General features: G+C 48.1%; 1 protein-coding gene across 4 annotated transcripts in view; it reads right to left on the minus strand.

Annotated features, from left to right (window-relative positions):
- The window catches only part of LOC140414681 (uncharacterized), an 86,989-nt gene that overhangs the window by 5,595 nt on the left and 54,595 nt on the right, over positions 1-26,799 (minus strand). For 3 of the 4 annotated variants that reach the window (XM_072500999.1, XM_072500997.1, XM_072501000.1), the window contains 7 exons: positions 22,217-22,440; positions 20,445-20,581; positions 15,829-16,320; positions 15,598-15,726; positions 13,688-13,865; positions 12,503-12,640; positions 12,332-12,421 (listed from right to left, as the gene is read on the minus strand). In XM_072500999.1, the coding sequence (XP_072357100.1) occupies positions 12,332-12,421; positions 12,503-12,640; positions 13,688-13,865; positions 15,598-15,726; positions 15,829-16,320; positions 20,445-20,581; positions 22,217-22,440 (1,388 nt within the window). The remainder of the gene's footprint in view (positions 1-12,331; positions 12,422-12,502; positions 12,641-13,687; positions 13,866-15,597; positions 15,727-15,828; positions 16,321-20,444; positions 20,582-22,216; positions 22,441-26,799) is intronic. The other variant, XM_072500998.1, reaches the window with a different exon arrangement.

A 26,799-nucleotide genomic window follows, 5' to 3' on the forward strand; every position in this document is an offset into this window, starting at 1 on the left:
TGTCCCGGGGGTGATACACGAGGACTAGACGGGATTTGTAAAGGGCAGGCAATTAAATACGAATGTGCGGCGGCTCTTAAACGTGATAATGATGCCATCGGAGGAGGATGGGGAGGCGGAGATAGTGGCAGCCATGGACACGGAAAAGGCCTTTGACCGAGTGGGGTGGGAGTACCTCTGGGAGGTGTTGCGTAGGTTTGGGTTCGGGGGAGGGTTTATTAGCTGGGTTAAGCTCCTTTACAGCGCCCCGGTGGCAAGTGTGGTGACGAACCGGCAGAGGCGGAGTACTTTCGGCTGTACCGAGGAACGAGGCAGGGGTACGTACCCTCTGTCCCCCTGTTGTTTGCATTGGCGATCGAACCCTTGGCCATATCACTGAGGGAGTCTAGTAAATGGAGGGGGGTGGTCCGCGGGGGAGAAGAGCATCGGGTGTCGCTATTCACGGACGACCTGCTGCTGTACGTGGCGGACCCAATGGAGGGGATGGTGGAGGTTATGCAGAATTTGAGGGAGTTTGGGGAGTTCTCGGGCTATAAGCTCAATGTAGGGAAGAGCGAGCTTTTTGTACTACAGGCAGGGGACCAAGAAAGAGGGATAGGGGACCTACCGCTGAGGAGGGCGGAGGGGAGTTTTCGGTATCTAGGGATCCAGGAGCTGGGGGCCCTACACAAATTGGATCTGACTAGGTTGGTGGACCAAATGGAGGAGGATTTTAAAAGATGGGACATGTTGCCGCTCTCGTTGGCGGGTAGAGTGCAGTCGGTAAAAATGGTGGTCCTTCCGAGGTTTTTGTTTGTGTTCCAGTGCCTCCCCATCGTGATTACCAAGGGCTTTTTCAAGAGAGTAGGTAGGAGTATTATGGGGTTTGTGTGGGCGAACAAAACCCCGAGGGTAAGGAGAGGGTTCCTGGAGCGCCGTAGGGACCGAGGAGGGCTGGCGCTGCCAAACCTAGGGAGCTACTACTGGGCAGCAAACGTGGCGATGACCCGTAAGTGGGTTATGGAGGGAGAGGGGGCGGCATGGAATAGGATTGAGATGGCGCCCTGCAAAGGAACGAGCTTGGGGGCGCTGGTGACGGCACCGCTGTCGCTCTCGCCATCAAAGTACACCACGAGCCCGGTGGTGGCGGCAACGTTAAGGATCTGGGGCCAGTGGAGACGGCATAGGGGTGCAGTGGAAACCTCGGTGTGGTCTCCGATCAGGGGTACCCACCGGTTTGTCCCGGGGAAGATGGACGGGAGGTTCCAGGGCTGGCACCGGGCGGGGATTAGAAGAATGGGGGACCTGTTCATCGATGGGACATTTGCGAGCCTAGGGGCACTGGAGGAGAAGTTTGAGCTACCCCCGGGAAATGCATTCAGATATATGCAGGTGAGGGCTTTTGTGAGGCGACAGGTCAGGGAATTCCCGCTGCTCCCGACACAGGAAATTCAAGACAGGGTGATCTCGGGTGTATGGGTCGGGGAGGGCAAGGTTTTGGCAATACACCAAGAGATGAAAGAAGAGGGGGAAGCGCTAGCAGAAGAGTTGAAGGGTAAATGGGAGGAGGAGCTGGGGGAGGAGATCGAGGAAGGTTTGTGGGCTGACGCCCTGGGTAGGGTTAATTCCTCCTCCTCATGTGGCAGGCTCAGCCTGATACAATTTAAGGTGGTTCACAGAGCGCACCTGACGGGGGCGAGGTTGAGTAGGTTCTTTGGGGTAGAGGACAGATGCGGACGATGTTCAGGGAGCCTGGCGAACCATGTCCACATGTTCTGGACATGTCCGGCACTGGAGGGGTTCTGGAGAGGAGTGGCGGGAACAATATCTCAGGTGGTGAAAGTCTGGGTCAAGCCAAGCTGGGGGCTAGCAATATTTGGAGTAGTGGACGAGCCGGGAGTGCAGGAGGCGAAAGAGGCCGGCATTCTGGCCTTTGCGTCCCTAGTAGCCCGGCGAAGGATCTTGCTAATGTGGAAGGAGGCGAAGCCCCCCAGTGTGGAGGCCTGGACAAACGACATGGCTGGGTTCATAAAGTTGGAGAGGATTAAGTTTGCCTAAAGGGGGTCTGCGCAGGGGTTCTACAGGCGGTGGCAACCGTTCCTAGACTACCTCACGGAGCGTTAGAGGAAGGTCGGTCAGCAGCAGCAGCAACCCTGGGGTGGGGGGGGGGGGGGAACGAGAGATTGCTTGAGGGGACGGATGAGCGGGGGATAACATGGAGGGTGGGGGAAACTGGCACGAATGGGCGAGAGCCAGTGTATAAAGCTATGTAAATATATCATCTTACCATGTATATATCTTGCTCAGGGCGATTTTGTGTTATTTTGTTACGGGGGGGGGGGTTATTGTTTGTAAGGGGAAAAAATTGTTTTGTTGAAAAACTTTTATATATATATATATATATATATATATATATTTTTTTTTTTTTTTTAAACCCTACCCAGGGCATCAGCCCACAAACCTTCCTCGATCTCCTCCCCCAGCTCCTCCTCCCATTTACCCTTCAACTCTTCTGCTAGCGCTTCCCCCTCTTCTTTCATCTCTTGGTGTATTGCCGAAACCTTGCCCTCCCCGACCCATACACCCGAGACCACCCTGTCTTGAATTTCTTGTGCCGGGAGCAACGGGAATTCCCTGACCTGTCGCCTCACAAAAGCCCTCACCTGCATATATCTAAATGCATTTCCCGGGGGTAACTCAAACTTCTCCTCCAGTGCCCCTAGGCTCGCAAATGTCCCGTCAATGAACAGGTCCCCCATTCTTCTAATCCCCGCCCGATGCCAGCCCTGGAACCCCCCCCGTCCATCTGCCCCGGGACAAACCGGTAGTTACCCCTGATCGGGACCACACCGAGGCTCCCACTGCACCCCTGTGCCGTCTCCACTGGGCCCAGATCCTTAATGTTGCCGCCACCACCAGGCTCGTGGTATACTTTGATGGCGAGAACGGCAGCGGTGCCGTCACCAACGCCCCCAAGCTCGTTCCTTTACAGGACGCCATCTCCATTTTCTTCCATGCCGCCCCCTCTCCCTCCATAACCCACTTGCGGATCATCGCCACATTTACTGCCCAGTAGTAGCTCCTTAGGTTTGGCAGCGCCAACCCTCCTCGGTCCCTACTGCGTTCCAGGAACCCTCTCCTTACCCTTGGGGTCTTATTCGCCCACACAAACCCCATATTACTCCTACCTACTCTCTTGAAAAAGCGCTTGGTGATCACGATGGGAAGGCACTGAAACACAAACAAAAACCTCGGAAGGACCACCATTTTGACCGACTGCACTCTGCCCGCCAGCGAGTGCGGTAACATGTCCCATCTTTTGAGGTCCTCCTCCATTTGGTCCACCAACCTCATCAGATTCAGTTTGTGTAGGGCCCCCCCAACTCCTGGCTATCTGGATCCCCAGATACCGAAAACTCCCCACCGCCCCTCCTCAGCGGTAGGTCCCCTATCCCTCTTTCTTGGTCCCCTGCGTGTAATATAAAAAGCTCACTCTTCCCTACATTGAGCTTATAGCCCGAGAACTCCCCAAACTCTCTGAGTCTGCATGACCTCCACCATCCCCTCCATTGGGTCCGCCACGTACAGCAACAGGTCATCGGCGTATAGCGACACCCGATGCTCTTCTCCCCCTCAGACCACCCCCCTCCATTTATTAGACTCCCTCAGTGTATGGCCAAGTGTTCGATCGCCAATGCAAACAGGGGGCACCCCTGCCTCGTTCCTCGGTACAGCCGAAAGTACTCCGACCTCCGCCGGTTCGTCACTCCACTCGCCACCGGGGTCTCTGTAAAGGAGCTTAACCCAGCTGCTAAACCCTCCCCCGAACCCAAACCTACGCAGCATCTCCCAGAGGTACTCCCACTCTACTCGATCAAAGGCCTTTTCCGCGTCCATAGCTGCCACTATCTCCGCCTCTCCGTCCTCCGATGGCATCATTATCACGTTTAAGAGCCGCCACACATTAGTGTTTAATTGCCTGCCCTTTACGAATCCCGTCTGGTCCTCATGAATCACCCCCCGGGACACAGTCCTCAATCCTCGTGGCCAGCACTTTTGCCAATAACTTAGCGTCCACATTGAGGAGCGAAATCGGCCTGTACGATCCACATTGCAGCGGGTCCTTGTCTCGCTTTAGAATCAAGGAAATTGTCGCCTCCGACATTGTCGGGGGCAGGGTCCCCTCCTCTCTTGCCTCGTTAAACGTCCTCACTAGTAGCGGGGCCAACAGGTCTACGTACTTTCTGTAGAACTCCACCGGGAACCCGTCCGGCCCCGGGGCCTTCCTCGCCTGCATACTCCCCAAACCCTTGCTCAGCTCCTCCAACCCGATTGGTGCCCCCAAACCAGCCACCTCTTGCTTCTTCACCCTCGGGAACCTCAGTTGGTCTAGGAATCGTCTCATCCCCTCTTCCCCCCCCTGAGGGTTGGGATCTGTACAGCTCTTCATAGAAGGCCTTGAATACCTTGTTTATTTTCTTTACACTCCGAACCGTGGCTCCCCTTCCATCTTTGATGCCCCCCTATTTCCCTCGCTGCCGTCCTCTTACGGAGCTGGTGTGCCAGCATCCGACTAGCCTTTTCCCCGTACTCGTAGGTCGCCTCCTGCGCCTTCCTCCACTGTGCCTCCCGCCTTCCCCGTGGTCAACAGGTCAAACTCCGTCTGGAGCCGTCGTCTTTCCCCCAGTAATCTTTCCTCCGGGGCCTCTGCGAATCTCCTGTCCACTCTCAAAATCTCCCCCACTAACCTCTCCCTTTCCATGCCCTCCGTCTTCTCCCTATGAGCCCTGATGGAGATTAGCTCTCCCCTGATCACCGCCTTCAATGCCTCCCATACCACCCCCACTCGCACCTCCCCGTTGTCGTTGGGCTCCAAGTACCTTTCGATACACCCACTCACCTTCCCACACACCACCTCATCTGCCAGCAGTCCCACATCCAGCCGCCACAGCGGGCGTTGGTCCCCTCTCCTCTCCCAGCCCCATTTCCACCCAGTGCGGGGCGTGGTCCGAAATGGCTATGGCCGAATACTCCGTCCCCTCCACCCTCGGGATGAGCGCCCTGCCCAGAACAAAGAAATCTATCCGGGAGTAGGCTTTGTGCACGTGGGAGAAGAAAGAAAATTCCCTGGCCTGCGGTCTTGCAAACCTCCATGGGTCCACTGCCCCCCCCCCCCCCCCCCCATCTGATCCATAAACCCCCTGAGCACCTTGGCCGCCGCCGGCCTCTTTCCCGTCCTTGATCTGGAGCGGTCTAGTGCTGGGTCCAGCACTGTATTGAAGTCCCCTCCCATTATCAGGCCTCCTACCTCCAGGTCCGGAATGCGCCCCAACATGCGCTTCATGAATCCAGCATCATCCCAGTTCGGGGTGTATACATTTACCAACACCACCCACTTCCCTTGCAACCTACCACTCACCATCACATATCTCCCTCCATTATCCACTACGATAGTCTTGGCCTCAAATGACACATGCTTTCCCACCAAAATTGCCACCCCTCTATTTTTCGTGTCCAGTCCCGAGTGAAATACCTGTCCCTACCATCCCTTTCTTAACCTGACCTGGTCCGCCACCTTCAGGTGTGTCTCTTGGAGCATAGCCACGTCTGCCTTCAGTCTCTTCAAGTGTGCGAACACTCGAGCCCTCTTCACCGGCCCATTCAGGCCCCTCACGTTCCACGTTATCAGCCGGATTGGAGGGGCTCTCACAACCCCCCCTCCCCCCCCCCCCCCCCCGACTAGCCATCTACTTTTCGGGGCCAGTCCCGTGTCCGCGTCCCCCGCGCCCTCCAGTCCCCCAGCCGGGGGACCTCCGTCCCGACCACCTCTTCTGTGTCCCATTCCCTTTCGGCCAGTGCAGCAGCAACCCTTTCCCCCCCCCCCCCTTCCCCCCCCCTTTCCCCCCCCCTCCCCCCCTTCCCCCCCCCTCCCTCCTTCCCCCCCCCCTCCCTTCCCTTCCCCCTTCCCCCCTTCCCTTCCTTTCCCTTCCCTTCCCCTTCCCTTCCCCCCCCTCCCTTCCCTTCCCTTCCCCCCCCCTCCCTTCCCTTCCCTTCCTCCCCCCCTCCCTTCCCTTCCCTTCCCCCCCTCCCTTCCCTTCCCCCCTCCCTTCCCTTCCCCCCCCCTCCCTTCCCTTCCCCCCCCTCCCTTCCCTTCCCCCCCCCCTCCCTTCCCTTCCCCCCCCCTCCCTTCCCTTCCCCCCCCCCTCCCTTCCCTTCCCCCCCCCCCTCCCTTCCCCCCCCCCTCCCTTCCCTTCCCCCCCCCTCCCTTCCCTTCCCCCCCCCTCCCTTCCCTTCCCCCCCCCTCCCTCCCTTCCCTTCCCCCCCCCCCTCCCTTCCCTCCCCCCCCCCCCTTCCCCCCCCTCCCTTTTCCCCTCCCTTCCCCCCCCTTTTCCCCTCCCTTCCCCCCCCCCCCCCCTCCGCTAGACCCGTCTAGTTTTTTTGCTCCCCCCATATCACTCCCGTAAGTCAGCTGGCACCTGCTGACCCCGCCGTCACTTTGACCCCCCCATGTGGGAGTCTCCCAATCAATATACGTTCCTTTGTTTCCCTTCCCACCTTTCTTCCCGCACACGGGAAAAAAAAACGCGCTTTCCAAAGCCTGCCCCACCCCCTCTGGCGCAGCTCCTGTCGTGGCCTTGTCTCTCTCCCCCAGCCTATGTAACATTTCCTGCGCATGATTGACCCCCTATATACACCAACCATCACACATCAAACCCCAAAACATCCCCCCCCACCCTCACAAACCCTCAGTTAGAGTCCAACTTTTCAGTTTGTATAAAGGTCCACGCCTCTTCAGGCGTTTCGAAGTAGTAGTGTTGGTCCTTGTATGTAACCCACAGTCGCGCTGGCTGCAGCATTCAAAACTTCACTCCTTTCCAATGCAGCACCGCTTTGGCGCGGTTGAAACCCGCTCTCCGCTTAGCAACCTCCGTGCTCCAGTCCAGGTATATTCGGATCTCTGCATTGTCCCACTTGCTGCTCCGCTCCTTCTTGGCCCATTTCAGGACCCTCTCTCTGTCCGTAAACCGGTGAAATCTCACCACCATCGCCCTTGGCGGCTCATTTGCCTTGGGCTTCCTCGCCAGCACCCGGTGCGCCCCGTCCAGCTCCAGCGACCTTGAAGGGGCCTCCGCGCCCATCATCGCCCCGACCATCGTGCCCGCGTATGCCGCGGCATCGGCCCCCTCCACTCCTTCTGGGAGACCCAGGAGCCTCAGATTATTTCTCCTCGACCTGTTCTCCAGGTCTTCGAGTCTTCCCGTCCACTTCTTGTGTAGCGCCTCGTGCCGCTCCACTCTCACCGCCAGGCCCAAGAGCCCGTCCTCATTCTCACTCACTCTTTTCTGGACCTCCTGGATCTTCATCTCGTGGGCCTTCTACGTTATCCCTAGTCCTTCAATTACCGCCAGCATAGGCGCCAGCATCTCCTTACGCAGCTCCTCGAAGCAGCGCTTGATGAATTCCTGCATCTCCTCTTTGTCCCCGGCCGCCGCCATTTTGCTTTTTTTCCCTCGCTTCTCCCGCTGCTCCAATGCTGCTTTCTGGCCGTTGCACTTCGGGTCCGGTCCATAAAAGTTGGTAGGGGACCTCTCTCTTCTCTTCCCCACGGGTTGTCTGTGAAAAAAATTCCGTTGGGGCTCCTCTAGCGAGCCCGAAAGTCCGTGATCGCGGGAGCTGCCGAATCGTGCGGCTTAGCTCCGCATAGCCGCAACCGGAAGTCCGAGACTGGGGAATTAATAATGGGAAACAAGACACAAAAATCATACCCAGAATTTTTGAAAATAAAGTAAAACGAGGGAGGAACTTAAAAACAATCACAACCACAATGGAAGAGATAAAACTATCGGAACAAAAAGCTGACAAGCACTCTGGGCTTGATGGCATGCATCCTACAGTCTTAAAATAAGTGGCAGCAGAGATAGTAGATATATTGCTTGTGATTTTCAAAAATTCCCTAGATTCTGGAAAGACCCCAACCAATTGGAAAATTGCAAAAATAACACCTCTATTCAAGAAAGCAGGAAACTAGATTTGGTGTACAGTGAGAGGGAGACTGTGGCATAGTGGTAATGTCGCTGGATTAGCATTCCAAATGCCCAGCCTTCTGTGGACATGGGTTAAAATACCACCGTGGTCACTAGTGCAATTTGAATTCAGTTATTAAACCTGTAATATAAAGCTAATCATCAGTGATGGTGACCATGAAATCATCTGGTTCACTAATGTCTTTTAGGGAAAGGAATCTGCCATCATATTCCACACGCACAGCAATATGGTTGACTCCATTGCCCTCTCAAATGGCCCAGAAAACTACTCAGTTGAAATGCAACAAATGCTGGCTTTGTTGGTGATGCTCACAGCCCATGAATGGATAAAGGAGAAAAGTGGGGAAGTGTTGGTGTAGCTCTGCAAAGCCTTAGTGAGATCACATCTGTATCTGGATTGCCCATTCCTGAGACTAAGTGTTGACGCCGGGGCAGGATTCGTGGACTTCCACAACAGCAAAAACTGGCGTCGCACCTGGACCGATTCAGTGACTGAATCAATTCCAATGAGAATTCAACGGATTGCATTTAACACTCTGGAGGCTCAAGCTGCAGCTGCATAAACACGCTGCACCCCCCCCCCCACACACACACACACACACACAAACATCCCAGCCAACAAGATGGCACTGGTTGCACTGGAGCATGCCCATACGGGTGATGGGTCGGCTAGGGCAGAGGGCACCAGCCTGGGGGACACCCATACAACCCATGGCCCTGTTCACAGTGGGCAGTCAGCGGCGTGTGCAGCTGCATGGCTGCGTTGCCAGCTGTGGTAATGGTGTTCCATACCCCTCCACCCGACCCCACAGCCCACCTCCTGGTCACCCCCCACTACTCACCCCGGCCCTGGCAGAAGCCCCCCCCCCCCCCCCCCCCCCCCCCGGGCCAGGGGCATAACTGTCAGCAAACTGAGATGTTGGACACTTTCCGTACCCCCTCTCTCTCCCTCAGGAGCCATGGCGCCTGTTTCACGAGTTTTAAAAGCACAAGTGAACCTCAAGTTGGGAATCCGGCCCTGGAGAATACCGGGTCAGGCCCGTTAATGATATGCCAAAGGTATTTATTGTACGTGTATTCTGGAATGCATTGACATAGCTGTCGTGGCGATGAAGAGTTGCAATTTGGCGTGAAATCGGTGCCCACCACATCTTCGGTGTCAGAACCGATTCTCCGCCCAATCGCATTTCCCGATTCCGCCGTCAGCCAACGGAGAATAGAAAAAAAAACCAAAGAAAAGTACAGCACAGGAACAGGCCCTTCGGCCCTCCAAGCCTGAGCCGACCATGCTGCCCGTCTAAACTAAAATCTTCTACACTTCCGGGGTCCGTATCCCTCTATTCCCATCCTATTCATGTATTTGTTAAGATGCCCCTTAAACATCACTATCGTCCCTGCTTTCACCACCTCATCCGGCAGCGAGTTCCAGGCACCCACTACCCTCTGTGTAAAAACCTGACCTCGTACATATCCTCTAAACCTTGCCCCTAGCACCTTAAACCTAAGCCCCCTCTACCCTGGGAAAAAGTCTCTGACTATCCACTCTGTCTATGCACCCCATAATTTTGTAGACCTCTCTCAGGTCGCCCCTCAACCTCCTTCGTTCCAGTGAGAACAAACCAAGTTTATTCAACCTCTCCTCACAGCTAATCCCCTCCATACCAGGCAACATCCTGGTAAATTTATTTTGCACCCTCTCTAAAGCTTCCACATCCTTCTGGTAGTGTGGTGACCAGAATTGAACACTATACTCCAAGTGTGGCTTAACTAAGGTTCTATACAGCTGCAACCTGATTTGCCAATTTTTATACTCAATGCCCCGGACAATGAAGGCAAGCATGCCGAATGCCTTCTTGACTACCTTCTCCACCTGTGTTGCCCCTTTCAATGACCTGTGGACCTGTATACCAAGATCTCTCTGAGTATCAATAGTCTTGAGGGTTCTACCATTCACTGTATATTCCCTACCTGTATTAGACCTTCCAAAATGCATGACCTCACATTTGTCCGGATTAAACTCCATCTGCCATCTCACCGCCCAAGTCTCCAAACAATCTAAATTCTGCTGTATCCTCTGACAGTCCTCATCGCTATCCGCAATTACACCAACCTTTGTGTCATCCGCAAACTTACTAATCAGACCAGTTACATTTTCCTCCAAATCATTTATATATACTACGAACAGCAAAGGTCCCAGTACTGATCCCTGCGGAATCTCACCATTGAAGGTTTATTTTATTAGATTATGGGTGCGGTATTGCTGACTGGGGCCAGCATTTATTGCCCATCCCTAATTGCCGATGAGAAGGTGGTATGAGCTGCCTTCTTGAACCGCTGCAGTCCAAGTGGTATAGGTAAACACACTGCTGTTATTGAGATGGAGTTTCAGTACTGTGTACTGTTTTGGTCCCTTACTATAACTGCACTAGAAGCTATTCAAAGAAGGTTCACTTGACTGATCTCTGGGATGGAAGAATTAAGTTCATCTTATTGAAACATACAAGATCCTGAGGAGACTTGATGGGGTGGATTCTGAGAGAATATTTCCCCTTGTGGGGGACAGAATTTTAAAATTAAGGGTCTCGCATTTAAGACTGGGGATTTTCTTTTCTCTCAGAGGGTTGTTAGTCTATAGAATATTCTTCGCCTCTTCAAGGCTGAGCTAGATTTATGACCAACAAGGGAGTCAAGGATAATGGGGAACAGACAGGAAAATAGAATTGAGGCCACAATCAAATAATCATTTATATTGTTGGATGGTAGAGCAAACTCAAGGGAACAAATGACCGACTCTTGCTCCTAATTTTTGTGTCCTTGTGATCCAGGGCCTCCCACACGACGTCCCCTCAACTACGAGAAACAATGGGCCATAACTTTATCAAAATGGCAATCAGTGTCGGATTGCCACTCCGTACTCTATTCACCTATGCCAAATTTCTACCATGCCTATCTCATCCAACCTTCCTGACTCCAGGATGTGTGGGGATCGCCAGAGCCCAGCGTTGAAGTCTAAAAGAAGCAGAGTGAAGGTGGATACACCAACTTTTTCATGGCACTAGCTACCTTAAAGCAGGTAGGTTTAAAGGTCCCATTGGAAATGACAGGCCACCATGTCTGTGTGGGTCTCACCCCACAACCCAAAGAAGTGCAGAGTGGCTGGATTGGCCACGCTAAATTGCACTTTGATAGGAAAAATAAAAACACCGCCATCACTGTAGAAAGTAAGAAACAAAATGGGGAGTCGAGCAAAGGGATATAGGTGCACAATTATTAAAAGGAAGAGCATCGTCGGTCAACAAGGCAATTGAAAAAAGACATATTTAATGGGGTAAAGAATTTAAAAGTAGTGAAATTATGTTTTATTTTTTTTATTTGGAGTACCCAATTTTTTTTTTCCAATTAAGGGGTAATTTAGCGTGGCCAATCCACCGACCCTGCACATCGCTTTAATTTTTTTAAAATTTAGAGTAGCCAATTATTTTTTTTCCAATTAAGGGGCAATTTAGTGAGGCCAATCTACCTAACCAGCACATCTTTGGGTTGTGGGGGTGAAACCCATGCAGACATGGGGAGAATGTGCAAACTCCACACGGACAGTGACCCAGGGTCGGGTTTGAATCCCGGGTCCTCAGCGCCGCAGTCCCGGTGCTAACCACTGGCCGCCCCTGCACATCTTTTTGGGTTGTGGGTGTGAAACCCATGCAGACACGGGGAGAATGTGCAAACTCCAACGGACAGTGACCCGGGGCCGGGATTGAACCCAGGTCCGCGGCGTTGTGAGGCAGCAGGGCTAACCACTACGCCACCGTGCTGCCCTATGTTTTAACTTGCATAGGACTAGTCAGGCTGTACTTAGAGAATTTTGCAGCGTTCTGGTTTCCATGCTATTAGTAAGTAGTCGAAGCACTGGAGAAAGTTGAAAAGAGAAGACCTAGAGGAACCTTTGGAGACTTTCAAAATTGATGTGGAAAAAATATTTCTACTTGTGGGAGAATCCAAATCTAGAGGCCTTAAATATAAGATAGGTATGAATAAATCCAAGAGGGAAAGGGAAGAACTGAGGTTGTTTGGAATGGGAGGATGCCTATGTGGAGTATATATATATATATCAGCACAGACTAGCTGGGCCAAATGGCCTGTGTCTGTATTCTTAATAATTATACTTCTTAATTTTAAAATAGCAAATGCATTACTTTGCAGGTTAAATTAAAGAGCACACACAGGGCATGAAAGGCAATTGTGGAAGAATACACCTCCATATGCAGTGATGGGATGTTGCAGCAGGATGGTCTTGCGACAGTTTTTACCTTCAGCTTCCAGGACAATGTTCCCCAACCTGCAGTGTTTGAGGAGGTATTCTATACTGTTCTGTCCATTAATCAGCAATGGAACATCTCCTGCAAAACAGTGAAACCCCTCTCATTAGCCAGTGGCTATTCCAAGCTGCCATTCTCTGACACATTCCATAGTTATGTCACCTTTTGCTTTGTAATATACATTGAATGTCTCTCCTGGGAAAGTCTGTTCCATTCCGGATGTGAATTGCTGGTAGCTGATGTGATTGTGAATTCTAAGGATGCAGTACTGCTTTCCGTTCATCGTCACAAAGATGTATTCTGTGAAAAACAGAGTTCAGGATGTTGGGAATGTGCCTCAATTTTGAGGTAACAAAAAAGTTAAAGACCTGTATTTTAATGAATTCCCTTTAAATTATCGTGTTACTTAATCCTAGTTTATCCTGTAGTACTGCACAGCAATATACAGTCTATCATCCACCTCAGTCGCACAAATACCATAACTGCACACCTTAATCTCCTTAGTTGTTTTCTCTGAATTATCTGTCCACCTCTTCCTGGGAGTATGCAGCACTAATTCACCAACTTCCGTCTGAAGTAATGAAATTGAAATTACTTGTTTCCAAATTGCTCACCTCCCATTTGTGTGCAACCAATAACCAAACGCAACGATCTCCAACACATTTTGTCCAGTGGTTCTGCTCATTGTCCAGTCGGCAATAGGGAAAACGTGGAATTCACTGGTGATGATCATCATCAAAAAAGGAAGGCAATGGAATTGGAGTGGTGCAGCTCCTGCTATGTATCTGCAGCACTGATTTCCGCATGGACCTGAGCACGAGCACCTTGTACAAGCAGACTTAAATCTCGTACTTAAGGGGCTAAGTCCTGACACCTTATATGTCTGACTACTAGAGGGGTTGGTTTAGCACACTGGGCTAAATAGCTGGCTTGTAATGCAGAACAAGGCAGCAGCGTGGGTTCAATTCCCCTACCAGCCTCCCCGAACAGGCGTCGGAATGTGACGACTAGAGACTTTTCACAGTAACTTCATTGAAGCCTACTTGTGACAATAAGCAATGATTATTATTACTGCCGGTTCCTACTCCTACTCATTAGTCGCCATGGGTGATAAATGTCAGCAGGTACCCGATCCTAGTGATATTTTAACAAAGATTCTCAGGTGCTGCCAGGTAAAGTTGGATAGAAGAGTTGGCGACATTTGTCTGCCAACCGCTTGTACGTTTATCCATATTAGCTGTTTACAGCCCCTATAGTTAGTGCTGTAGGTTCAGCATGCCTGTTCCAAGGGTAAATGATCATAGAACATTCTCTCCCTGCACTGAAGAACAACATAAACAGGGATACCTTCATTTTCATGCTGCAGTTGTTCCTCAGTGATGAGCTCATTTAACACCACACAACCTTTATCCTCGTGCATCAGCTGAAGTACCAAGGGCCAGTCGTCGAAATGCTCATCCAGCTGCAGGACATATTTTGGCTTTGGCACATTGGGGCATAGAGAGTGTTTGAACACTATGGCATCCTGTGAATATAATTTACGAAGGGGTAAGTTGGAAAGCAACGTGGCTGTAAGGAGCGCGGTGGGAGAAATTACTCTGCCCTGGTTTTACGGGACGCAAGCCGCAAAGTAGATTGCACACCCAGGGAGTGTGAGCTGGGGGCTACAGCAGGTCGAAATAGCAGAGACTGTACCCAACACGGCCGATGAACAACTAGCTGGCGAGCAAAAGCAGGTCGCCGGCGGCAGACTGCAAATCTGATTAGGTCCCTTGTTGTCCAGTGAAGTACAGAATGGGGGTAAAAGCTATTATAATAATGTAGGACAGAAGGATGGATGTACCAGGAGCAATGAGGCGTCCCTCCTTCTGGCCAAGGATACCCCTCCTGCTCAGCACAGGTGTCAATGTGCCTATTTGAAGCGGATTTAAGGAAGTGTTACAGGGGCTCTCGCCCTGATGACCAGATGAAATATGGGAATAGCTCTTTAGTGCTCTATTTATTCCTACCCTGTTCTATTATTTCTTCCCTCTGGTCTCCTTGTGTGCCCGAATGAACGTTAAGATTCAGACATATCAGGAAAGCAGTGTAATTTATGCAATTAAATCCTTACTCTTATTTTTAACTGCCCCCGCTCGGTTTCCACCAGGCTGTGGGGAGTTAAACTCCGAGCCTGTGGGTTTCCTCCGGGTGCTCCGGTTTCCTCCCACAGTCCGAGTATGTGCAGATTAGGTGGATTGGCCATGCTAAATTGTCCCAGTGTCCAACGGTTAGGTGGGGTTACGCGTTGCAGGGATAGGGGAGTGGGCTCTTTCCAAGAGTCGTTGCAACCTCGATGGGCCAAATGGCCTTCTGCACTGTAAGGGATTCTCTGAAATTTACACCTTTTTTAATTTCCCTGATGCCAACTCATTTGGAGCGAAAACATGTTGAATCAATGAGTGAACAGATTTAGCACACCCATCTTCACTGTGTCCTCAAACTGCAGTTTCCATCGTTTGAAATTAGGTTAAGGTACACAAGTGACGTAGGAGAGAACCTTTCTCAGGGATGCCAAGCCCATCTTTAGAGAGAGGACGTGCTAATTCTGTAACGGCCAATACCCTGAAGTTTGCAATGGAATCAATCCCAATCCCTGGACTCCACAGATGTTAGGTGGACCAGCTTCCCATATAGGTCGACAGACCCTGCTCATCTCCCTTTCAAGGTTAAAGAGTCAAGATTTTATTCTAAGCTTTCCTGGTCATAAAAAAAAGTCTACGGATAAGTGTAGAAGAGAAATTGTTTTTTCAAACGAGCACAAGTTGAAGTGGATACGCCATCGGGTCCTGCTGGCCAGAGAGGAGGAATGTCTGTAAGCTGTTGGAGGGAATGTTGCAACATGGGTTCATTTCAGTCAGACCTGTCCGAATATCCGGCAGGTGCCTCTGGAGTTTGGTTGAGGGAATCTTCTGACAACAGCAAGTGATTCCAATGCAGCAGCTCCAACTGCATAAAGTTTGTGCTTCAGGATCTGATTCATTCTGCAAGCAGAGGTGCTCATGCTGCTGGTCCATTGACCCTTTATGGAAAATGGCTGAGGATAGGTTGTGGGTGGAACAGGATACATTCAGCACCCATACACCATCCAGTGGCCCGTTTCAGTTGTAACCAAACTGGGCAGTAAACTCTCCCAACACAACTGTTGAAATAACACTGTGCAAGAAAGGGATTTCTGATTTCAAAACCTCAATCAATGAATGCAGCATCAAACCCACCTCGGGGGTAATGGAGATAACTTTGGCTACGCCCTTATTTCCGAACTGCAATCTGTACGAGGCATTCTTGCGTACTGACAGTTTTGTTTTAAACACTTGTTTGTAGCTGCTGTGCTCTTTGTTCAATACCTGGCAGAATAAATCAGATAGACAGTAGTTTGGAGTGGCAGAATGTAATATGCACTTTCCAATATTTGCTTCGAAATTTTAAATTGAGCCGAGTGGACATACCTGAACCAATGTGTCATAGGCGGGAATCAGATATGCAAACATCTTGATTTTGTCCTTGATATATAATCGCCCTATTGGTTTGTACAATAAACAAAAGGCCTCACAGTCAGTGAAGTAGTGCCTGAGTTTTTCCACCACAGCGATGGGAGAGTGGGAATGAAGCAGAATCCAGACGTGTGATCCGGTGTCAGCTTGAGGAACGAACAATTCGAGGTTTTCATCTCTGATTTGTGCAAGTCGAACTGGTGGGGAAATAACTAATTTGTAAATCGAGGTCAAAGAGAAACAGCAAAGTGACGCTCGGTAGCCTTTAAAAGGAATATTACTTTTTGTGGTTTGTAGCAGACTCTGATATCTCGCAGGCCAGGCCCTAACCAGAGCCCCGCATTCCTGCATAAAGTCCCACAGTAGATGAAAGTGTCGTTGCCCTTTCGACATAGTGAGGTCCACAATCGCACCAAGCTCTTCCAGCACCAGATACTTATGAAGAAGCTGAAATATAAAGACTCCCAATAACTTTGTATCTTGAATATTATTTGAGAAAACATATTGACAGACGGTTGGTTGCTTCATATTTTTAAATGCAAAAGTTTATTTTCTATGGCATTTCCATTCAGTCATGATCTTATTAAATGGCGGAGCAGGCTCAATGGCTTCCTCCTGCTCCTAATTCTTATGATCTTAACAGAAGATTTTAAGACAAATATATTCTGATGATTGAAACAACAATTTTTGCCTGCTCTGTACAAAGGTCTTCTCCAACATAAAAACACTTCTCACTTTATATCCATGGTGTAAGGAAATAACCAAGCTGGCTGTGAATTTACACTGTGCAAGGTTGTTATGGCCAGGGTTTAGAGAACCCCAAAGTGTATCATGCAGTTCACCTGACCCACAACTTTTACTAGATTGTGGTATGGGGAGCACACGGCCCACTCTACAGGTGTGAGGCAACAGAGACCTAAAGTACTTTTAAAACAAAACCATGTTTATTTATGAATCCAGTTAACACTTTATAAACACACAGTAAACATCTTAACAAATAGCAACACCAATAATCCCCACAGATACAATATTCTATCAGTAACCCTTCATGAGGGGCTGGTTTAGCACAGAGCTAAATCGCTGGCTTTGAAAGCAGACCAAGGCAGGCCAGCAGCACGGTTCAATTCCCGTACCAGCCGGAATGTGGCGACTAGGGGCTTTTCACAGTAACTTCATTTGAAGCCTACTTGTGACAATAAGCGATTTTCATTTCATAACTTTCCTAACAACATTCATATATTAAACCCTTTTCAAAGAACGACAGGTTTAAATTCTCTACAGAATTACTTTGAAATCCTCAAATGAGCTGAAGACAGTCTAGCTTGTAGAGAGAGATCATTATACAGCTGCTTGCTTTACCCGCAGCTATCCAGCTCTGAAAACAAAACTAAAACACACTGTAGCTGCCTGCTCAAAAACGAAAGTGAAAGACAGCCAGCCCAGCTCCACCCACACTCTGACATCACTGCAGCTATTTGATAAATGCCCATTTCTTAAAGGTACATCCACTACAGCTATTTGATAAGCACCCAGTTCTTAAAGGTACTCAGATGACAAGGTGAACAGAGGGCAAATTGCTCAAGCTCACCAATGCAGGGTGGAAACTGTGTGTACGTGGCTGGGATCGCGACTATAGTCACGCTGCTGGGATGGAAATACATTCTTGTTGCAGACAGATGTTTATTCATTTGGTTTTGATTTTTTTTCTCCAAAAAACATACTTTATAATAATAATCTTTATTATTGTCACAAGTAGGCTTGCACTAACTTGCACTAACATTGCATTAACACTGCAATGAAGTTACTGTGAAAAGCCCCTAGTCGCCACATTCCGGCACCTGTTCGGGTACACGGAGGGAGAATTCGGAATGTCCAGTTCACCTGACAGCAAGTCTTTTGGGACTTTTGGGAGGAAACTGGAGCACCCAGAGGAAACCCATGCAGACACGGGGAAAACGTGCAGATTCCGCATAGACAGTGACCCAAGCCGGGAATCGAACCTGGTGCTGTGAAGCAACAGTGCTACCCACTGTGCTACCGTGCCGCCCATTCATAAAAATATCTAAAGTCAACTTTAAACTTATATAAAATGCAGATCAGGTCAGTTTCTTTCAACAAATGCCCAAGAACGTCTCTACTTCCTACGGAAGTTAAAGAAATTTGGCATGTCTGCATCGACTCTCACAAACTTCTACAGTTGTGCGAGAGAGAGCATCCTATCCAGCTGCAACACAGCCTGGTATGGCAACTGCTCGGTCCAAGATCACAAGAAGCTGCAGAGTGTGGTGAACTCAGCCCAACGCATCACACAAGCTTGCCACCCCCACATTGATTCTGTATACACCTCCTGCTGCCTCAGGAAGGCAGACAGCATTATCAGAGACCCTCCCACTCAGGCATTGCCTTCTTCCAGACCCTTTCATCAGGCAGAAGGTACAGAAGTCTGAAGACTCGCACATCCAGACATAGGAACAGCTTCTTCCCCACAGCTACAAGACTCCTCAACGACTCCTCCTCGGACCCTCCCCCATCTGTTCCCTGTAAGAACACTATTCACGACACCCTATGCTGCTCTTGCTCATGTATTTGCTTTGTTTGGCCCCGAGTTCCGCACTGTAACCAATCACAAAGAACAAAAGAACAAAGAAAAGTACAGAACAAAAACAGGCCCTTCAGCCCTCCAAGCCTCTACCGACCATGCTGCCCATCTAAACTAAAATCGTCTACACTTCCTGGGTCCGTATCCCTCTATTCCCATCCTATTCATGTATTTGTCAAGATGCCCCTTAAACATCACTATCGTCCCTGCTTCCACCATCTCCTCCAGCAGCGAGTTCCAGGCACCCACTACCCTCCGTGTAAAAAACTTGCCTCATACAGCTCCTCTATACCTTGCCCCTCGCACCTTAAACCTATGCCCCCTAGTAATTGACCCCTCTACCCTGGGAAAAAGCCTGACTATCCATTCCGTCTATGCCCCTCCTAATTTTGTAGACCTCTATCAGGTCGCCCCTCAACCTCCGTCATTCCTGTGAGAACAAACCGAGTTTATTCAACCGCTCCTCATAATTAATGCTCTCCATATCAGGCAACATGCTGGTAAATCTCTTCTGCACCCTATCTAAAGCCTCCACATCCTTCTGGTAGTGTGGTGACCAGAATTGAACACTATACTGCAAGAGTGGCCTAACTAAGGTTCTATACAGCTGCAACATGACTTGCCAAATCTTATACTCAATGCCCCGGCCAATGAAGGCAAGCATGCCGTATGCCTTCTTGACTACCTTCTCCACCTGTGTTTCCCCTTTCAGTGACCTGTGGACCTGTATTCCTCGATCTCTCTGACTGTCAATAGTCTTGAGGGTTCTACCATTCACTGTATATTCCCTACCTGCATTAGACCTTCCAAAATGCATTACCTCACATTTGTCCGGATTAAACTCCATCTGCTATCTCTCCGCCCAAGTCTCCAAACGATCTAAATCCTGCTGTATCCTGACAGTCCTCATCACTGTTTGTCGATGTACCATTTGTCAATGTTCTCTGTTGATTATTCTTTTGTCTACTATGTGCGTACTGTGTACGTTCCCTCGGCCGCAGGAAAATACTTTTCACTGTACTTCGGTACATGTGACAATAAATCAAATCAAATCAAATGTGGAATTCTGAGGAGTCTCACTACACTTACAATTGCAGCTTTTATTTGCAATATTCATTTAATTTCATTTCAGAACATAACAGCAGAGAGGTTTTACATGGTTTCCAACATCAAAGTGGGAGGGCTTACAGACAGCGCATTTTTCTCATATCCGTGTCAGCTGCCCCAACCTTTAATGAATTCCTCAGCACATAGTCCTGGACTTAAGAATCTGCTGGTCTGCAATACTTTGGCACCAACAGTTCTTTGAACTGGAAGACCAGCAAGGTTTGGGCAAATCAAAGAGTGTCCTTCACTGAGCTCCCCCAGTTAATGTTTATCTCAGTGTCCATCCCTGGGAACACCCTGGAGAGCACTGCATTCTGCAATACATAGCTTGCTGCTCGGCTTCACAACCTTTTTTCCTGGGATTTAATTTTCCAGTTCCCAGTTTGATTTGAGGTCAGATTACTGACTTCATTCTATGTTTACAAACCAAGGTTAATGCTCTACAGCACATGTTGAACGTTTAAATCCTCCCTTCTAGCTCTGGATCCTATTCCTCACATATTTTCCTTAAAGCTGCCAAGGCTTCTCTGCCCAGGCCTAGCATTAAGATTCTGTGCTGGACACAATGACCACCTCTAAATCCATTTTCACATTTAAACATGGACCTGGCTGGCCTTAGTTGGGTGCCCTTGGCATTTAACTTAAAATTGTAATTGGCAGGACTAGTACAGGAAGCCAATGGATGTGACTCCTGCTCCATTTCAACTGACCACCCATTCTGTTTCTGTCTGTCTGGTGGGGGAATTATGAATCCCTCCATCACACCATATTATAAAGTAATCAATTAAAACACAAGACTGAGTGTTGTATCAACGATTGGATTTTCAGTTGTGCCATCTTTAAGGTCTGATTGAAAGGTGATTACCTTCTGTTCCTCGTCACTAAGCAGCTGCTGCAACTTTCTGAATAAAACAGTTTTCAAGTGTGTCTTCTGACCTGGACAGTTCTCTACCAAGAATAGTGCAAGGTTGTGCTCTAGCTCAGTCGGATTGATGTCCATTCCTGTAATAGGAAGAGATGATGTTAAGCTCATTGGATACCTGGTCAATTTTGAGACACTTTAAAGGCACGTTTTAGGTCTGTCCCTATTTTGGCAGCTATTATGGTCTGTGCAGTCATTAGTAAATCTTGAGGGGGCAGCACGATGGCACAGTGGTTAACACTGCTGCCTCATGGCACCGATGACCCGGGTTCGATCCCAGCCCTGGGTCACTGTCCGTGTGGAGTTTACATATTCTCCCCATGACTGCCTGGGTCTCGTCCCCACAACCCAAAGATGTGCAGGGTAGGTGGATTGGCCACGATAAATTGCCCCTTATTGGGAAAAAAAGAATTGAGTACTCAAATTTATTTTTTTAAATAGTAAATCTTGAGCCCATTACATGTTAAAGTTGGAATGTAGACAAAGCAATCTGACTCCTGATTGCACTGGGAAATAGAATGGGAAACCCCAGGGTCTGAGAGTTTCAAACATGACTTGTAGATCCCTAACTTCAGGGTATAGGGGATCTGTGTTCAAAGCTTGATATTTCCTATAGCACACAGCCTTGTAAATAACATCAGAATATTCTGGGGGAAAACCACACATCTACAACCAATTTGAGTGATGAGCATTCAGTTTGCTATACACTGCATAAATGTTCATTGGTTTAAAAATCTGTCTGGTGGTATGGATAAATTGTGACACAGATTGTGAAAGGCCAAAGGATTAACCAGTGCCAGAACAATGGGCAGAATAATGTAAAATACATATCAAGTACAATAGGAAAATGAAATGCACCTTAAAAACTAAGGTTCTAGATGCAATAAAGATTCAGAAAGACTTTGGTGTGGAGATACATGGTTCACTGAAGGTGGTAGGGCATGAAGATAATGCCATAAAAACTGTATTTGAAAGGAAAAAAATACCTAATCAAAGAGGTCATGCTAAATCTGTACAAGATGTGAGTTGGACCCCATTTGGTGTACTGCGTACAGTTTTGGGCACCTCATTATAGAAGGGGTAAGGGTGGCACAGTGATTAGCACTGATGCCTCACTGCGGTGAGGATCCGGGTTGAATCCTGGTCCCAGGTCACTATCCATGTGGAGTTTGCAAATTCTCCCCGTGTTTCCAAGGGTCTCACCCCCACAACCCAAAAGATGTGCAGAGTAGGTGGATTGGGCACGTTAAGTTGTCCCTTAACTGGAAAAAAAGATTTGGGTACTCTAAATTCAAAAAGAATATTATAGAAGGGGTTAAAAAAAAAAGCAATCTAAAATTGTGTAACTTAGATCATTGGGATATTAGCAGGTGTGAGTAAAATCACAGATCCCCTGTTTCTCATCTGTCTGTGATCATAAGTAGTATAGACACTGAAACTGGCTCATGAAAACCAGTCTCTTGTAATCTAAACTAACAAAAAAGTTGAACCAAAAGAGCTTTAATCTAAAATTATTGTGGAACGGATTCAATTTGACCTTTCAAGTGTTGCGAATATGAGAACTATTTAAACTCGGCAAATCATTCTAAGTTCATCTCATAATGATTCCACCAATACCAAATGTATTTTTCATGAAAATCAATACATGATTAAATGGAAGTACAACTCTCAAGAAATAGCATTTAATGTCATATTTCAAGATCTGACAGACTAACCTGAGCAAGATGGATATTTGGGCAGCAACAGGAGCAGCTGTGTGTCAGCGCTAGGTGTGTGCACATTGAAGGGAGGCCCGGCCAGATTCACCTGGCCCAGGGACACCTGTCCCAGAAAATTCTCAAACTCCTTCACATTTATTTCTTTTACAGTTGGAGCTTCCTTGCATTGATTGTAAATCAGTCTAAGACCACCACACACCATGGTTGCTACATGTTGGTGTCTATAAGAGAAATTAGTGCACATATAAATCAACCGCACTGAACTGGTTACATAAACGTACAATCCATTTTAATTGACCAAAGCAATTTTTGTATTTAGTATTTAACAATTTGTAATCGTGATTGTTATGGACCTCCTCTGGCATTGCTCATTACAAGTTACAGATTACATAATAGAGTGAAGTATTTTGATTGATTGGCTGAGTTTGTCAATAATCAAACATGATATTTTGAACCAGTAAAGGACATGTTTTAATATTGTTAGAGATTTATGAGAAAGGTACCATGTCCAGCACCCTGTAGGGCTGCGCATGGTCTAGGTGATAGGAAATAGAGGCTCTGGACTCTTAAAGTGAATGCTGGCCAACTGGACTCATACCACAGCTCAGAACCCAGGCTTTCATAAAAGTTTCAGATGCTGTATTATTGGAGTTTGTGTGGTTGAGGGGAAATTCAATATTTTAAAGTTCTGTGAAGAAGTGTATCAAGTAGGCGACGCGGTGTCACAGTAGTTAGCACTGCTGCCTCCACAGCTCTGAGGACCTGCGTTCGATCCCAGCCCCAGGTCACTGTCGGTGTAGAATTTGCACATTCTCCCCATGTTTGCGTGGGTCTCACCTCCACAACCCAAAGATGTGCAGGGTACGTGGATTGGCTAGACTAAATTACCCCTTAATTGTAAAAAAAATAATTATTCACTCTTCCAACTTCTTTCATCGGGCAGGAGGTACAAAAGTCTGAGAACATGCACTAACAGATCCAAAACAGCTTCTTCTCTGCCGTTACCAGACTCCTGAATGACCCTCTTATGTACTGATCTGATCTCTTCACACATCTTCTCTACTGAGTAGTACTACACTCCTGTATGCTTCACCCGATGCCTGTGTCTCTATATTTATGTGGTGTATTTTATGTTTGCCCTATGTATTTTCTTTTCATGTATGGAATGATCTGTCTGAACTGTACGCAGAACAATACTTTTCACTGTACCTTGGTACACGTGACAATAAACAAATCCAGATTATATATTTTTTCCAATTAGGGGGTAATTTAGCGTGGCCAATCCACCTAACCTGCACATCTTGTAGGTTGTGGGGCAGTGCATTCTGGATGAAAGAAAACGCATATGAGCTATTGAGGTAAAATAAGTTGGATTTGAGGTTGGACAAAGTTGAAAATTGTTCTTTGGCTGTGGAGATTTATAGCCTAGTCCAGGTGTAAGATGTAAATTGGGGCATCCAAAATCTGACACACAAATATAGTTTTCCAAGTACTTTCCTTTATGATTAATATGTTACCTAACTCTTCAGTTTTGATTGTAATGAGAAGTAAGCATTTCCAGAAAATGAATCATTTTCTGGTTGGCAGGATGTGATGAGTGGTTTGCCACAGGGATCAGTGCCATGGCCTCAATTCCTTACAATTTATATAAATAGTTTGGATGAAGGTACTGATGGTATAGTTGCTAAAATTGCCGATGACACAAAGATAGTTAGGCAAGTAAGTTTTAAAAATGACATAATAAGGCTACGAAATAATAACCTTTTATTGCCACAAGTATGAAGTTACTGTGAAAAGCCCCTAGTCGCCACATTCTGGCGCCTGTTTGGGTAAGCTGGTACGGGAATTGAACCCGAGCTGCTGGCCTTGTTCTGCATCACAAACCTGCTGTCTAGCCCACTGAGCTAAACAAGCTAAAGTACAAAAGGCTATAGATAGGTTAAGTGAGTGGGCAAAGATCTGACAAATGGAGCATCACGTGGGAAAATGTGAAGTTGTCTATTTTGGCAGGACAAATAAAAATGTTATCTAAATGGTGAGAGATTGTAGAGCTCTGAGATGCAGAGGGATCTGGATGTCCTGGTGCATGAATCACAAAATGTTAGTATACAGGTGCAACAAGTAATTAGCAAAGCTATTAGAATGTTCTAAGTTATTGAGGGGGGAATTGAATACTTGAGTAGGGAGATTGGTGAGGCCACAATCTGGAATTCTGTGAACTGTATTTAAAAAAAAGATGTTGGGGGCAGTTCAGAATGTTTACTCGAGAGCAGCACGGTGACGCAGTGGTTAGCACTGCTGCCTCAAAGCGCTGCTGAAGATCTGGGTTCGATCCCAAACCCGGGTCACTGTCAGTGTGGAGTTTGCACATGCTCCCCATGTTCGCGTGGGCTTCACCCCCACAATCCAAAGATGTGCAGGATAGGTGGATTGGCCACACTAAAATTGCTCCTTAATTGGAAAAAAAATAATTGGGTACTTTAAAAAAAACAAGGCAGCATGGTGGCACAGTGGTTGGCGCTGCTACCTCACAGCACTAGGAATCAGGATCGATTCTGGCCTGGGATGACTGTGTGGAGTATGTACTTTCTTTCCGTTTCGGTGTTGGTTTCCTCCGGGTGCTCCGGTTTCCTCCCACAGTGCAAAGATGTGCAGGTTAGGTGGATTGGCCATGCTAAATTGCCCCTTAGTGTCCAAATACGTGACAGTTAGGTGGATTACAGGGATAGGGTGGTGGAGTAGGCTTAACAAGGGTGTTCTTTCATAGGGTTGGTGCAGACTCGATGGGCCAAACGGTCTTCTGCACAGCATGGTTTCTATGAATACTTAAAAAAAATAAATTTAGAGTACCCAATTCATTTTTTTTCCAATTAAGGGGCAATTTAGTGAGGCCAATCCACCGACCCTGCACATCTTTTGGGTTCTGGGGGTGAAACCCACACAAACACGTGGAGAATGTGCAAACTCCACATGGACAGTGACCCAGAGCCAGGATCGAACCTGGGACCTCGGCGCCATGAGGCCACAGTGCTAACTCACTGCACCACCGTGCAGCCCTTGGTTTCTATGAATACTTGGAATGGGTGGGTTGTCTTATGAAGAAAAGCTGGGCAGGCTAGGCTTGTATACGTAGGAGTTTAGAAGAGCAAGAGGTAACTTGGTTGAAAGATATAAAATCCTGAGGGACTTGACAAGGTGGATGTGGAAAGGATGTTTGCTTTTCTGGGAGAATCTAAAACTAGGGGCTGTTTAAAAAGGGATCATCCATTTAAGACAGAGATGGATTCTCCACGGAGGCCCGGGGGTTTCCTGGCGGCATGGGGCTGCCCCACAATGGGAAACCCCATTGCCCAGCCGACGTAACGGAACATCCCGCCGGCAGGGTGAAACAGAAATGTGGTGCGGCGGGACAGAGAATCCAGCACGAGCAATTTATTTTCTCTTAGAGGGGTGTGAGACTTTGGAATTATCTTCCTCAAAAGATGGTTAGGAGGGCAGCACAGTGGCGCAGTGGGTTAGCCCTGCTGCCTCACGGCGCCGAGGTCCCAGGTTCGATCCCGGCTCTGGGTCACTGTCCGTGTGGAGTTTGCACATTCTCCCCGTGTTTGCGTGGGTTTCGCCCCCACAACCCAAAGATGTGCAGGCTAGGTGGATTGGCCACGCTAAATTGCCCGTTAATTGGAAAAAATGAATTAGGTACTCTAAAAATTTTTTTTTTTTTTTTATAAAGGTGGCTAAGGCAGTCTTTGAACATCTTTAAGGCAGAGGTTGAATGATTCTTGATAAGCAAGGGGTGAAAGGCTATCAAGAGTAGGCAGGAATGTAGAGTTGGGGTTAAAATTAGATCAGCTGGGGCGCTCTCGAGTAATGTGATGTGAAGATGGGTTTTTTCCAATCTCCTGCCCAGAACAACTTTATCTATGCTTTGAAGTTCAAAACCCGACATTTTCCTTGTCAATTTAATTTATTTAATGCCCAAGCATAAATAGGTGATACTGTTATCTCTTCTTTTTCTCTCGCTCCATTCTATTTTCACCAGTCTCAACAGCTGATTTTTTTCATCATGGCGACGCCCGAACAAAGAGAAACACATCGATGCACCTGTCAAACCTGGGCACCGGCTGTGCCTGATGATCCAACAAGGAACCCCCGAACATGGAAAAAGGAATTCTTAATACTATAACTTCTTTCAGAACTATTGTCTAAAATCGGTAACAAGGTAGAACTTCATGGTCAGATTATTACTGTCTGAAAGGAGCTACTGACTTCGATTAAACCAGTCAATGCTGCTTGCGCTTAACATGGGGAGCGTTTTCTCTAACACTCTGCCAATGTGAATTCGAGCAGAGTGGTGAAACTGGAGAATAAAGTGGTTTTGTATGTAGTTGACAAATGGTTTGCTAAAACCGAAAACCTTAAAGCACAATCGAGGAGATCCAATTAGAGGATTTTTGGAGTGAGGAAAACTGTGAGGGCCCTCGTCCTACTTCATTTGTGGCACAGTTACTGAAAGACATGCTGAATTTGCCCGAGATGTCACTGCAAGACAGAGCACAGCACAGCCAGTAGTCTAAGCTAAA

The sequence above is a fragment of the Scyliorhinus torazame genome, chromosome 1 (genome assembly GCF_047496885.1).
Source record: "Scyliorhinus torazame isolate Kashiwa2021f chromosome 1, sScyTor2.1, whole genome shotgun sequence".
Classification (NCBI taxonomy): Eukaryota; Metazoa; Chordata; class Chondrichthyes; order Carcharhiniformes; family Scyliorhinidae; genus Scyliorhinus; species Scyliorhinus torazame.